This window comes from Nilaparvata lugens, chromosome 7, assembly GCF_014356525.2.
Source record: "Nilaparvata lugens isolate BPH chromosome 7, ASM1435652v1, whole genome shotgun sequence".
NCBI classification, from domain to species: Eukaryota; Metazoa; Arthropoda; class Insecta; order Hemiptera; family Delphacidae; genus Nilaparvata; species Nilaparvata lugens.
In genome coordinates, this window is record NC_052510.1 from 44,898,943 (window position 1) to 44,911,423 (window position 12,481).

The 12,481-nt window shown below is 34.4% G+C and overlaps 1 protein-coding gene across 1 annotated transcript; it reads right to left on the minus strand.

The window, feature by feature from the left end:
- Positions 1-3,431: 3,431 nt before the first annotated feature.
- Positions 3,432-10,694, minus strand: LOC111051202 (ATP synthase subunit b, mitochondrial). Its single transcript, XM_022337653.2, has 5 exons — positions 10,523-10,694; positions 9,068-9,352; positions 7,491-7,654; positions 5,533-5,721; positions 3,432-3,850 (listed from the first exon to the last, which is right to left on the minus strand). The coding sequence occupies exons 1-5, from the start codon at positions 10,548-10,550 to the stop codon at positions 3,674-3,676; spliced, it is 843 nt and encodes a 280-aa protein (XP_022193345.1). The 5' UTR covers positions 10,551-10,694; the 3' UTR covers positions 3,432-3,673.
- Positions 10,695-12,481: the final 1,787 nt, after the last annotated feature.

The following is a 12,481-nucleotide window of genomic DNA, read 5'->3' on the forward strand; positions in this document are numbered from 1 at the left end:
CCCTGAAAAGTGACCATTTGTGCACTGATTGCAGGCTGCAAAGAATCACTTTTCCGCACTAGTGCGCAAAGTGAGTACTTTGCGTACTCCAGATTTGCAGCATGACAACGCAAAATAGTTAGTAGGTTATATGGAGCACCAGTGCAGCAAAATCAAAATTAAGTTGGTAACAGTGACTGCTGTGGCTGCTATAGTGAGCAGAGGTGCAACGAAGCACAACGCGCTAATTATTATTCATTATATATTATAACCAAGGACAACGACAGCACAGTGCCACCACAGCACACACCACACAGCTGCCCCCCGCCATTCAAACACACATACATTATTCAGGCAATTTTACCCATAATTACCCACTTTTCATATTCAATGGTAACTGTAGGAAAAATTTAATGTGAAATACGTGCGCAAAGTTCGTTTGCTGCACTCAAGAAACCATTCCGCCCTCGCCTACGGCTCGGGCGTAAACGTTTCTTTCGGTGCAGCAAACTGTCACTTTGCGCACTAGTTGCACAAATAACTATTGTGCAACTAGTGCGCAAAGTGTCAGTTTGCTGCACTGAAAGAAACGAAATGGTTTCTTGAGTGCAGCAGAGGAACTTTGCGCACATATTTCACATTAAGTTTTTCCTACAGTTACCATTGAATATGAAAAGTGGGTAATTATGGGTAAAATTGCCTGAAATGCATCAAATGTTTTTCTGTGTGATTTTATTATTGATAAAAAACCTTAATTTATTGTCAAATTGAATAAAAATGTTGTCCTTGGTTATAATATCTAATACTAATAATTAGCGCATTGTGCTTGGTTGCACCTCTGCTCACTATAGCAGCCACAGTTACCAACTTCATTTTGATTTTGCTGCACTGTTGCTCCATATAACCTACTAAGTATTTTGTGTTGCCATGTTGCAAATCTGGAGTGCAGAAAATTTTTTTCGCCCCACTTGGATGTAATGAGCTGGTTTACGTGCGTCATATGGAGGCCGAAAGTGATTGTTTTCTGACCAGGCCGGTAAAATTTTTACGGCCCTAGGGCTGTAAAATAACCTTGAAGTCAGCTGATTCTGATTTGATGTGAACGTGTTTACAAAATAGTTTATGAAACGGAATCAGTTTATGCTTCTAGAATTGAATAAAGTTTTTGCAATAAGATACTATCATTTTATTTGGATGAATGAAATACAAATGAGATATTATAAACTATTCAAATTCAATTTTCAGAGTATAATAGAATCTAACCTCAAACCTCCTAGTAAAGCGTTTATCACGGAACATGGTGGATAAACGGAATCATTTTATGCTTCTAGAATTCAATAAAGTATTCTGTAATAATATACTATCATTTTATTTAAATGAATAAAATACAGATAAGATATATATTATAAACTATTCAAATAATTCGATTTTCATAGAAGGATAGAACTTCTAACTTCTAACCTAAACTTCCATTGACATTCAGATCATATCAGATTGGCCGAATTTCAAGTGTGCTAAAACAGCTGATCAAAAACTTTTTCAAGTGTGATAAACCAGCTGATCAAAAACTTTTTCAAGTGTGATAAACCAGCTGATCAAAAACTTTTCATTATTTGTGTTTATCATTCAATAATTAAAACATTTATAATAATATCATCTTATTGTCATAACCTCTTACATAATTGAACATAATCTTTTAGGTTATTTAGATAAATCAGAATAAAAAATAAAAATACTTGGACAATTTCTTGATATTCAGATTTGCTAGAGCTATGACCTTCCACTTTTGCTTTCGGAAGTGCTTATAATAGACAATGAGAATAATTATTATTCTCATATATATATATTGTTTATTTTTCTGTGTGGCGAAAAATTACGTTCTCACCATGGGCAAAAATGTTTTTCCGGCTCTCAATCTTTTCTAGTCCTCGGCCTACGGCCTCGGACTTGAAAACCGATTTCGAGCCAGAAAAGTCTCATTTTCGGCCCTAGGTGCGAAATATACTATTCCGCACTAGAGCGGAAAAGTGATTCTTTGCGTTCTTTAATCAGTGCAGCAATGGCCACTTTTCAACGTAACTGTAGGAAAAAGTATTTTTGCCACACTGCACAGAAAGCAGGTATTTACCAGTCCCTACGTAGATCTGAAAGACATTGTTTGCAGACGACTCTCATCTGACATCAGAACAGGTTTCTTTCCGGCTAAGGCCGGAAAGATTACCCTTTCCGGCCGTTAACATGGAATAAGAAAGGTGAAAGAGAAATGGTCTTTAGAATTGGGAGCTAATGTATTGGATTTTCGGATAGATATTCTATTTATTGTCTCTTTTGATTTAAAAATCATCACCTAAGCCAAGCTAGATGACAACTCTACTTGACAACATCAGCTGTTGGAACGTACAAGAGACCCACGAAACCGCCCAACTTTTTGGTGTCAGCTATACCTGTAGTGTGGCGAAAAATATTGTAAGCGACTGTCTCAGAAAGGTGTTTTCGCCACACTGCACAGAAAGCAGCTGTTTTCCAGTCCCTACGTAGATCTGAAAGACATTGTTTGTAGACAACTCTCGTCTGACATCAGAACAGGTTTCTTTCCGCCGCTAAATTTCAAGTGTGCTAAAACAGCTGATCAAAAACCTTTTCATTATTTGAGTTTATTATTCAATAATTGAAACATTTATAATAATATCATCTTATTGTCATTTGAAAGAATAAAAAAGTATAAACTCTTCCTCCCTCATAATTGAACATAATATTTTAGGTTATTTAGACAAATCGGAATAAAAAATAAAAATACTTGGACAATTTCCTGATATTCAGATTACCTCAGATTTGCTATGACCTTCCACTTTTGCTTTCGGAAGTGCTTAATAAACAATTATTCTTATATATATTGTTTATTTTTCTGTGTGGTGAAAAATAGCGTTCGCACCATGGGCAAAAATGTTTTTCCAGCTCTCAATCTTTTCTAGTCCTCGCCCTACGGCCTCGGACTTGAAAACCGATTTCGAGCCGGAAAAGTCTCATTTTCGGCCCTAGGTGCGAAATATACTATTATGGTATTCGGATAACATATTCCCGGGCTCGGCAAGCCTCGCCCGGGAAACTATCCTCATACCGTAAACACTAACTTTCTGTGCTTGTAGCGTAATATACTATCTTGTGAAAGATTATGGAAGGGCTGGAAGAAGCATTTTCAAGGACGGTTGTTCAGCCATAATTTGTGAAACACTAATATTTGTCGGTCAGGTAAGCTGAGATGACTAAGGCATTGCACCCTTCAGTCGGCTACCTGATCGTGGGTTCGAATTCCGCCGGTAGTCATGGACGTTAGATCATCTCATCAATCATCTATGTACAAGCAAAAAGCTCATGTAGGCATCATCCGCAATAAAAAGTTATACTTTTCAGAAGGTTCACAGTGAGAAAAAATAAGGAAGGACATAAAAAAGGATTTCAATAAATGTGTATCTTTAATAGATATAAACTATAACAATTTATTAGCAGTTCGCAAGGACATTAGCTTTCAACAATAATTGGAATTTATGACATTTATTCATGGCGGTAAGTTCACCACACATCATGCATCTCTTCTACTGTTGACAGGTTGCATGATTGAGTTCACCACACATTTCTACCGATGACTTATTGTTGTTGATGAATATAATTTACTAAAAGTGGATGGGGGGAGGGTTTAGGCCTTGGCTGACATGGCCTGCAGATCGACGATGCACTTCTTGAGTGTGTCGGCCTCCTGTTGCGGGGTGATGGCCTTCAGCACGTTGGCCACGATCCATTCGACCATGTGCTTCTGCGCAATGCGTCGCTCCATCAGCTGCTTCTGCGACTGGTAATCCAACCGCCTCTTGATCTGTAACACAAAACACGCCACTCATTAGAAGAAGAAAGAATTATGAAAAGATAAGTGGTAAGAAGAAGAAGAAGAAAATAAAAGACGATGAAGAAGAAAAAAGAAGAACACAAAAGCAGATGAAGAAGAAGCAATTGCATTTTGTTTGCTAGTTAGTTTGTTTGATAAGTGAGTATTTGTCAAATCTGGTGTGATCATGCAAGGCTAATGATAAGTTTGTAAATTTCGACCGGGCTTCAAATTCAATTTATTTATCTTCAAATTTAACAAAACTTATCATGAATCAAGTTAAATCTTTATAGTTTTGAAACCAAACCAATAAGACCATATCAACGGCGTTAGGCACTCCCGAAAAGAATACTTTATGAGAGTTATCAGCTACTCAAAACAAATTGAGTAGATTTGAAATTGAAACGTGTAGAATAACACTATATTCTGAATAAAACGAGTATTTGTGATTTGGGCTTTCAGATGAACAAATATAGGCGTTGCCAGATAGTGCGAAATCGCCAACTTCTCATGCAAGCCCTTATGGTTTGTAGTGTTACATTAATTATCATAAATGAATTAATAAAATAAAATAATCATAATTAAATATTTTTATAATAAATAGTATAAAATGAGATAGATGAATGTTGGTAATATTGTTTAGGTTGTAATCGTGGAATGGAGACAGCTGGTTTTTAGAGGGAAAATGAAGGTGAGAGGAAATTAAAAAAAATATATATATGGCGGTAGGCTAGCAGAATAATGTGTTATTGTGTTTTGTATTGGAAGTTTTTATCAAATTGACTTCTTTATTCAATAATAAATAAAAAATTGTGCTTCAATTGGGAAAAGGCCGTGCTTTAATTTGAATAATGATACAGGTTGTATACATTTAATATACCAACATAACTTAGTCAATGTAGGGTTGTCGCCTGCAAAAAAAAAAGATCGCTAATAGGCTGGTCACTAACGGTAGAACATTCATGCCATGCACAGTCTTACATTGTACATTGTTGTGTCATCACGGCGAAACGCTTCGAGCAAATTATATTTAAGGTTAGGTTTATGTACCGATATCTCCATTTTTTGTATATTTTTTTCTTCGCTGCACTATTTGAGGTTAAATTATTTTTCTTATCATTAAAATTTGTAATTTTGCAGTGGTTTATTTATTGTTATTGGTTGTTTATTTTATGTTAGAAGCCTCTCGCTGATGATGAACATGTGAATGTGTTTATGTATTTATTTATTAGGTTAGCAAAAAAATACAAGAATCGGAAAAGAAAAAACAGGCTATTGCCTGAATCATGTAAACATGACATGCAGGTCTATCATGCATGTTCTACCAGTTAGTGGCCAGCCTAAGTCACAACTCAGCAACGATTATATTCAGTGATCAGGAGACCAAAGTCTCAACCTTTTTTCATCAGGTATTATTTACTACTATAATAGATTCATATAAAATAATGCATCCTACTGCATCTTATAAAAAACACAATTCAAATATGAATTATTTGAAACAAGAAAGTATTTCAAATCCTTAAAAATCCACATGCTGGGCTGTATCAATCGAGATCGAGGATGAAATGAATGTATGATAAAATAATTCAATCAATCGACTCAACTGATTCAAGATAGTTGATTCTAATTTGTGTAACACTGGATTAATTTGTATTGGTTTGCAATTGACTTACTTCTTGGTAGGCGAACATGGCACGTTCTCTGAAAATGGCCTCCTGCTGCAGAGCGACGTTCTCGCGTTTGGCTTCGATGATCAGCTTGTCGGCCTCTTTCTGCCACTGCAGTGTCTTCTCCTCCTCAATGCTCTTGTTGAAGTTGGCTATCTTGTCTAGCCTATCCTTTTCGAAGAAATGTGTATCGGCCTGAAATCAATCAACTCTTCATCAGTATCAAACTTCCAACAATTAAATTACTTTCCAAATAAACTTTTAGCAGTCAAAATAGACAAGCTGCTCTTTATCCTATAGTGAGGTCAACGTTATAATGGCAGTATTCGATTGGTGTTGCTAGCCTAGTCTACCATTCGGAAAAGAAAATAGCGCTATCCTTTTCTAGCTCTGCAACGTGGCCAGTTTTTTCAACAATGTAGAAATAATTTACAAAATATTCAATCTCAATTATGGAAATTTATTATTAAATCATTGAAAAATATATTTTATTGGCGAATAAAATATAATTGATCATTTTTAACAATAATGAAGTTTGTATTACATCAAATGAACCGGTATGAGATATATCTACGATAGAGGGCAGTGGCAGGCAGACAATCGGCAACGCTGTTTCCTATCTCTTCTTAACTACCATTCTAACGTGGACTTGTCTTCATATGAGGCCCACATACATGAATCTCACTATAAATTCATGCATCAGAGAGAAATTGTTTGGATACGTAAAATATTATAAATTTAATATTATTGCAAACTTCATCAATAAAATTCCATGAATAGGCCTACTCACTCACTAGAATTGACTGGTAATTAAATTCTTGGGGTTTTATTTGATGGTCCTAGACGAGGTTACCACTGGCTGTGGGAAGTTAATGTGAGGTAATTTTATGGTACCCGACAATGAAAAGGTAATAACATTTTTCTCTAAAATATAAGATGAAGGGTGGAAAATTGGAAAAAAATATAGTTAAATAGATTGATAGTCCAGTCAAAGAAAGGTTATAAAGGGAAATGTTTGGAAGACAATTTTTGAAGCTTACATAATTTCCTATAATATTTATCTCTCAACTTTTTCTATATCTTCTCTAGTTTTCGAGATATCCGCTTTTGAAGGTGTGACATTTTTGAAAATCACGTTTGTCTCCAATTTTTTTTTCAATTTTTGCTCATATAACTTTTTAAAAATCGATGGAAGAAATCCATGATTGCATTCTGATTGCATCTAGAGGACTACGGTAGTGACAATATCTTTAAATATGGAGATGAGACTGGACTTTTTCATAGACTTGCTCCCCAAAACACTTTGAAATTCAGAGGAGAGAGTGTATTGACGGGAAGTCGTCAAAAGAGTTCACCACTGTATTTGTTTGTGCCAATATGACAGGAACTGAGAAACGAGAACTTCGAGTGATTGAGAAATAATGAAATCCACGATGTTTCAAATCTGTCAAAAAATTGCCGCTCAAGTATACAGCAAACAAGACAGCCTGGATTTGTATGATATTTCAAGTAACATAGTATAGGCAGAACATTTCTAAATTCTAGAAAAATTAAAACTAGGTACCAATGATTTATTTTAGAAAGTAAAATATAAATATTTATAAAAAATGTATTCAAAGCGTTCAGTATCTTAGAACCAATTTCCACTGTTGATAATAATGGCAACTCTTGTTATAGCGCTACTCCGGCTATAACGCTCAGAAACGGATGGTCCATTCAACCACGTTGTAACCGGAGTCTACTGTAGTAAGATCACTTGAAACTTTTTTCCCAAAATATAACAATAAATGAAGAGAGCAATGGAAGAGCCATATGAATCCGATCACTTTTGATGAATATAATATGTAAGATCAGTTGCACATCTTTCCAATTAACAAAAGAATTATCGACGCTTGCTTTTAAATCAATCTGAGATTAACATGTACCAGACTTTGACTGTGATCGATTTGAAAGGTATAACTCACTTCAATCTCTTTGTCCAAATAATCGCCAATTTGCTTTCCAAATTTCTTGTCGCCAAAATAGAAGATGGCAGCCAGCGCATAAACATAGTAGTACTCGTGTTCAATTATCCACACTTCTTTGCTCATTACATAGTTGAAAATACCGAAAGCCAATACGTAAGGACCTGAAAACAAAACAATAGAATAAATAAACTTACTAAAATTATAGCACATAATAGGAATCGTACATAAAATTTGATAAAATAAGAGTATTTCTAAATATTCTATAATATTCTCTGATTTTGTTAGAGAGCAAACAAAACAGCTCATTATAAATAAAATTTGTTGAATTGGAATTGATATTGTGGAATTTCTCCATAATTGAAAAAACACATTTCTATTCTTGTCACTTCCACATATTTATTGAAGCCAACACATATTTTGCTATGCATTGGTTCACCACTACAGCTGAAGATGTGTTGGTTTCAACATGAAACTGTAGTCCTTTGTACAAATCCAATAAATGTGGAAGTGACAAAAATTAAACTGTGTTTTTTCAATTACAAATAAATAGTTGTACATATGATTCTTCAGTTTATCCTTAAAAATGTATTATTTTGTATGATTAGCTGTATTAGCAATAATTATAAATTAGAACCAAAGCCAGAATAAACATGAATATGCACATTGCATAAGCCAGCATATATACATCTACATGAATGAATGAATCTAATCTAACTCAACCGTTCTCTTTCTTTTAGCCGATAGGCTATAACAGTGATAAAATGTTTTTATGGCTTCATTTTTTAACTTTGTGATATTATTAAATAATATGCAGTATTCTATCATAATTCAGATTTTTATCCTACTGCATTCAATATTTCTAGTTTATTAATTTTTGTACTTGAACTTTGACTTAGAAACAAGCGATTTTTTTAAATCTAAGATTTTTTTCTTCCTGCTTCCAATTAATATTGTACAATTTATCATTGTAAGTTATAAATAAATTCATGAGAAATGACCAGTAGCCATTTACGCACAAATAGTTGAACTTTAAAACTCTTATTACTGTTCAAATTAATAAAAGCTGCTTGAATTCTTCTCTCTAGTGTTTCACCTTTTAAAAGAGAGTTTTAGGATTTTTAAAGAGCTGTAGGTCGTGTCTAGGTTTTTTCTAATATATTAAGGGCCAGACCGTAATAAGCGGGTATTCAAGCGTTTTTAAAGTCGGCAGGGGAAGAAGCTCTGAGATAGGCTGATTGAGTTGGCACCTGAAAAAACGCATGTGGTCTAGTCCTTATGCTACATATAAGAGACTTGAATAATAAATAAATTTGAAATAGTCAAGTATTTTTATGAGAAACTGATTTCATAATATTGATGAATATTTTAGGTCTAATATTGATAATCCAACCCGTTGAAGTGATGATACCTTGTGAGTTTGTATTTATTTTTGTGTGTTTAATTTTTATTGTGTAGTTTGTGTGTCGTGACCTGCAAAGTTTGTTGATTTTGTCTTTGATAATAAATAAAATTAATAATGATTAGAATAATTTGATTCGAAGATCCTTAACATTTTTGTGAATCGAAAAAATTACCAGTAACACCAGTCTTCTTGTAAAAGAACTCGAACCACTCTTCAGGCACGAAGAGGTAGCGGACCTTGCCGGGCTCCTCGGGCATGACGGGGCGGGGGAAGTTGACGAGGTCACGCTCGGGTCCCTCCCATGGCGGGCGGTCACCGGTGGCGGTGGCCGAGAGCTGTCGGCTGGCTGCCGGTGCCATCACGGCAACCTTGCTCATCAGCTGTTGCGATTGCGACGTTGCCGCTTCGGTGCCGCTGCATCGCACTGCACCTATCAGGGCTGGCCGCACCTGTTTGGCTGATAAACAATCAACTAAATCAGCAAGTATTAAGATACAACTAATAATGTAGAATAAATTCATGTAACAAAATTTGATACAGCTGTATTTTCCTATTTTACCTGACCAAAATTGTGTTCTCTTTCTAATCATCCTGATTGAAATTGAGATGTTTATTTTTACATAACATTAAGAACAAAAAATTATTAAAATACACTGTAAAAATTTGTGAATCAACTTATGAAAATACAAAACATAACGAGCTATGGTAGGTACTTTCACAATATCTCAATTCCTACTTCATATCTTCAAAAAATATGACGCATCATGTAGGGTACAGTTCTGTATTTGGTGTACGTATTATTGATAGTACCCTACATCAAAATATCAAACTATACATCTCTTCAGAAACTAAAATTTTTAAATGTTAAAAAGGTAAAAGGGTAAATTAGGTTTATTCTTTAAATGGCAATATTTTGATATTATTATTATTCGAAATACAGTGTACATTTATAATCTTATGATGGTGCTATATTCAATATTTTAAATATCGATAATACGTACATCAGATAAAAAACATTTCCCTTAAAAAATATAGTACAAATAAACTTTTTAAATACATAGAGCACTATTTACGTGCCACTTAAAGAACAAATTCCCAATCTAGGCTACCGTAATTTGAATCTGTGGCAATGACAAATCACACACATATCTACCATACATAAAATTAATAACAATTTGAGCATAATTTTTAAAATTTAGTGACTAATAAGATGGAATTAAAATGTCTAACTTAATTGGGAGAATGTTTTGGGATGAGTCCTTAGATGTAAAATTAATCCAAAAATAAGCAGACTAATATTCAAGGTAGGCTAATGTACTGAGGTTGAAATATCACGAGCAATTCAGATGACATCAATCAGTTCAAATTATATAAATGATTAGGTTTTTGTAATCCAATTTTGTGAATCTATGATAAATATTAAAAGAAGGCACATCGACTTTAAATTGAAACCTTTAATGTAAGTCAATCAAAAATGCAGAGGAATGGTAGGCTTAGGTTAAATGGCTAAGGAATCAGAATAGAATGACTTTTAAGTATCTCCAAGTGCAAAGGAAACATAACTGACCATGAATAAATATTACAGAATTGATAATATAATTATTATGAAATTAGAAGAGATATTTACCGCAATTGAAAGCTAATCTGGAAAACATTTTCTTGTTGCCCTTCACGATCCAGACCCAATATCACAGGACACAGGCAAAGCAGAATGCAAATTCAATGAGCAAAGATTACATAGAGTGGTGTGGGCCAATGAAGAGTAGCCAAAACGAACCAGCACTGTGAAAAACACTTTAAAAGTGGCTAGACGATTCCCTGAAGAGGAAATTATTAAGAAATACATGTACTGGAACAACTTAACTACTACATACAGAGCTGTAGGTGGGGAATTTATCAACTAGGATAGTTAGATAGGGTCGTATTCAGTTCTGAATCAGCACACGATTGCACGGTTTAAGCTGGATGATGGGCTAAATGCAGTTCAAACTGAGCACCTGCATACGGACTTGAAATAGCTGTATCATATCAGTGGTTACAAACTTCAAACTCGGTATTTCTCACTTTTTTATATGATACAATTTACATCCATTTTATCTTTAACAACTAACTAACCTTTATAACTAAAATTACCAACCCCGACACATATTATTACAGTGGGGTATTTATATTAGACGAAGTTCATTATTAGCAACTTTTGAATGTATATTTAAACTAGCCGTCAGAATCGCTTCGCTCGCCATATCCGTTTAGCCAGATGCCCAATAAATTTTTCCGCGATAAATGAATTTCAATCTTCAACTTGGTGCCAACCTAACAAAGTCAACTCAACTTAATGCCAACCTGACAAAATTATTAATAATTAAATTTCCAGTTTTCCAGTTAACAACTGTTTCGATGAGGTACTCTCTCTCTAGATTATAGTTCTATATTAACATTTGGTATGGACATTTTTCAATTATAATTAAGAGATTGGAATAAGAAGAATATACGCATGCTAAAAGACGAACTTTAAACCCTTAAAAACCACCCTTAGAGTTGAAATATTGCCAAAAAATTTCTTAGTGCGCCTCTAAAGGGCCAACTGAGCATACCCACCAAATTTGAACGTTTTTGGTCCGGTAGATTTTTAGTTCTGCAAGTGAGTGAGTGAGTGAATCAGTCAGTCAGTCAGTCAGTGAGTGCCATTTCGCTTTTATATATAATATAGATATAGATAGATAGATAACTAGCTTGGTCGGCGAACTTTGTACCGCCAATAAATAACTTTAGCTGGATGCACACATGAGGCGCGATGCAGAATTTTGCATCCAGGTGCTTCTTGCTATGAATGGAAGAACTCACACACACTGAGTCGGGCATGGCGTGGAACTGTGTGATAAGGCAATCTCCATAAGATCACTTTGTATCACCAAGCCGCGCCTCCTCAGGTGTGCTTAACCTTAGCTTAATCTGATGCACTATATTTTTATGAAAATCATCCAACAATCAGTATTTATATTAATATCTCAATATGGACTTCCTATTTGCTTAGTTAGTTGTGCATCAGTTTGTATTTTTAGTTATAGTTGAATGCAGCTTGCTGGGAAATTGAATGTTTTAACTCCTTGCTGCTAAGTTTTCCCGTGCATATTCTAAATTATTTACAACATCTCGAGATCTACCGACGGCTGTTGGATGACGCAATGATTATAACAACTGATTTTCATTTCTGTATGTGGCCAGTTCACAAATCTTCTCTCATAAGGATTAAATGTAAACTTTGAAGGACCGTAGGAAAGAGTCCTGAAGTCGGATTATGAATTTGATAGGCCATAAACCTGGTCCTAAACATAACGAACACAACTAAAAAAAAATCATAAAATTTGGTGCACTCATAAAAACGTTATTGAATGTCAAAATTTGAGGCTCGATTTTATTTATATAAATTATATATATATATTTGTCAATAAATACTTCTGGTTGCAATTCATTGGCAATCAGAGAATTATAAAATATTAGATACCAAATTACTTTATCCGAGAAAGTTACCAAAATGAACCAATTTGAAAGTTTTTTTTAAAAGCCTAATTACAATAATAATTCA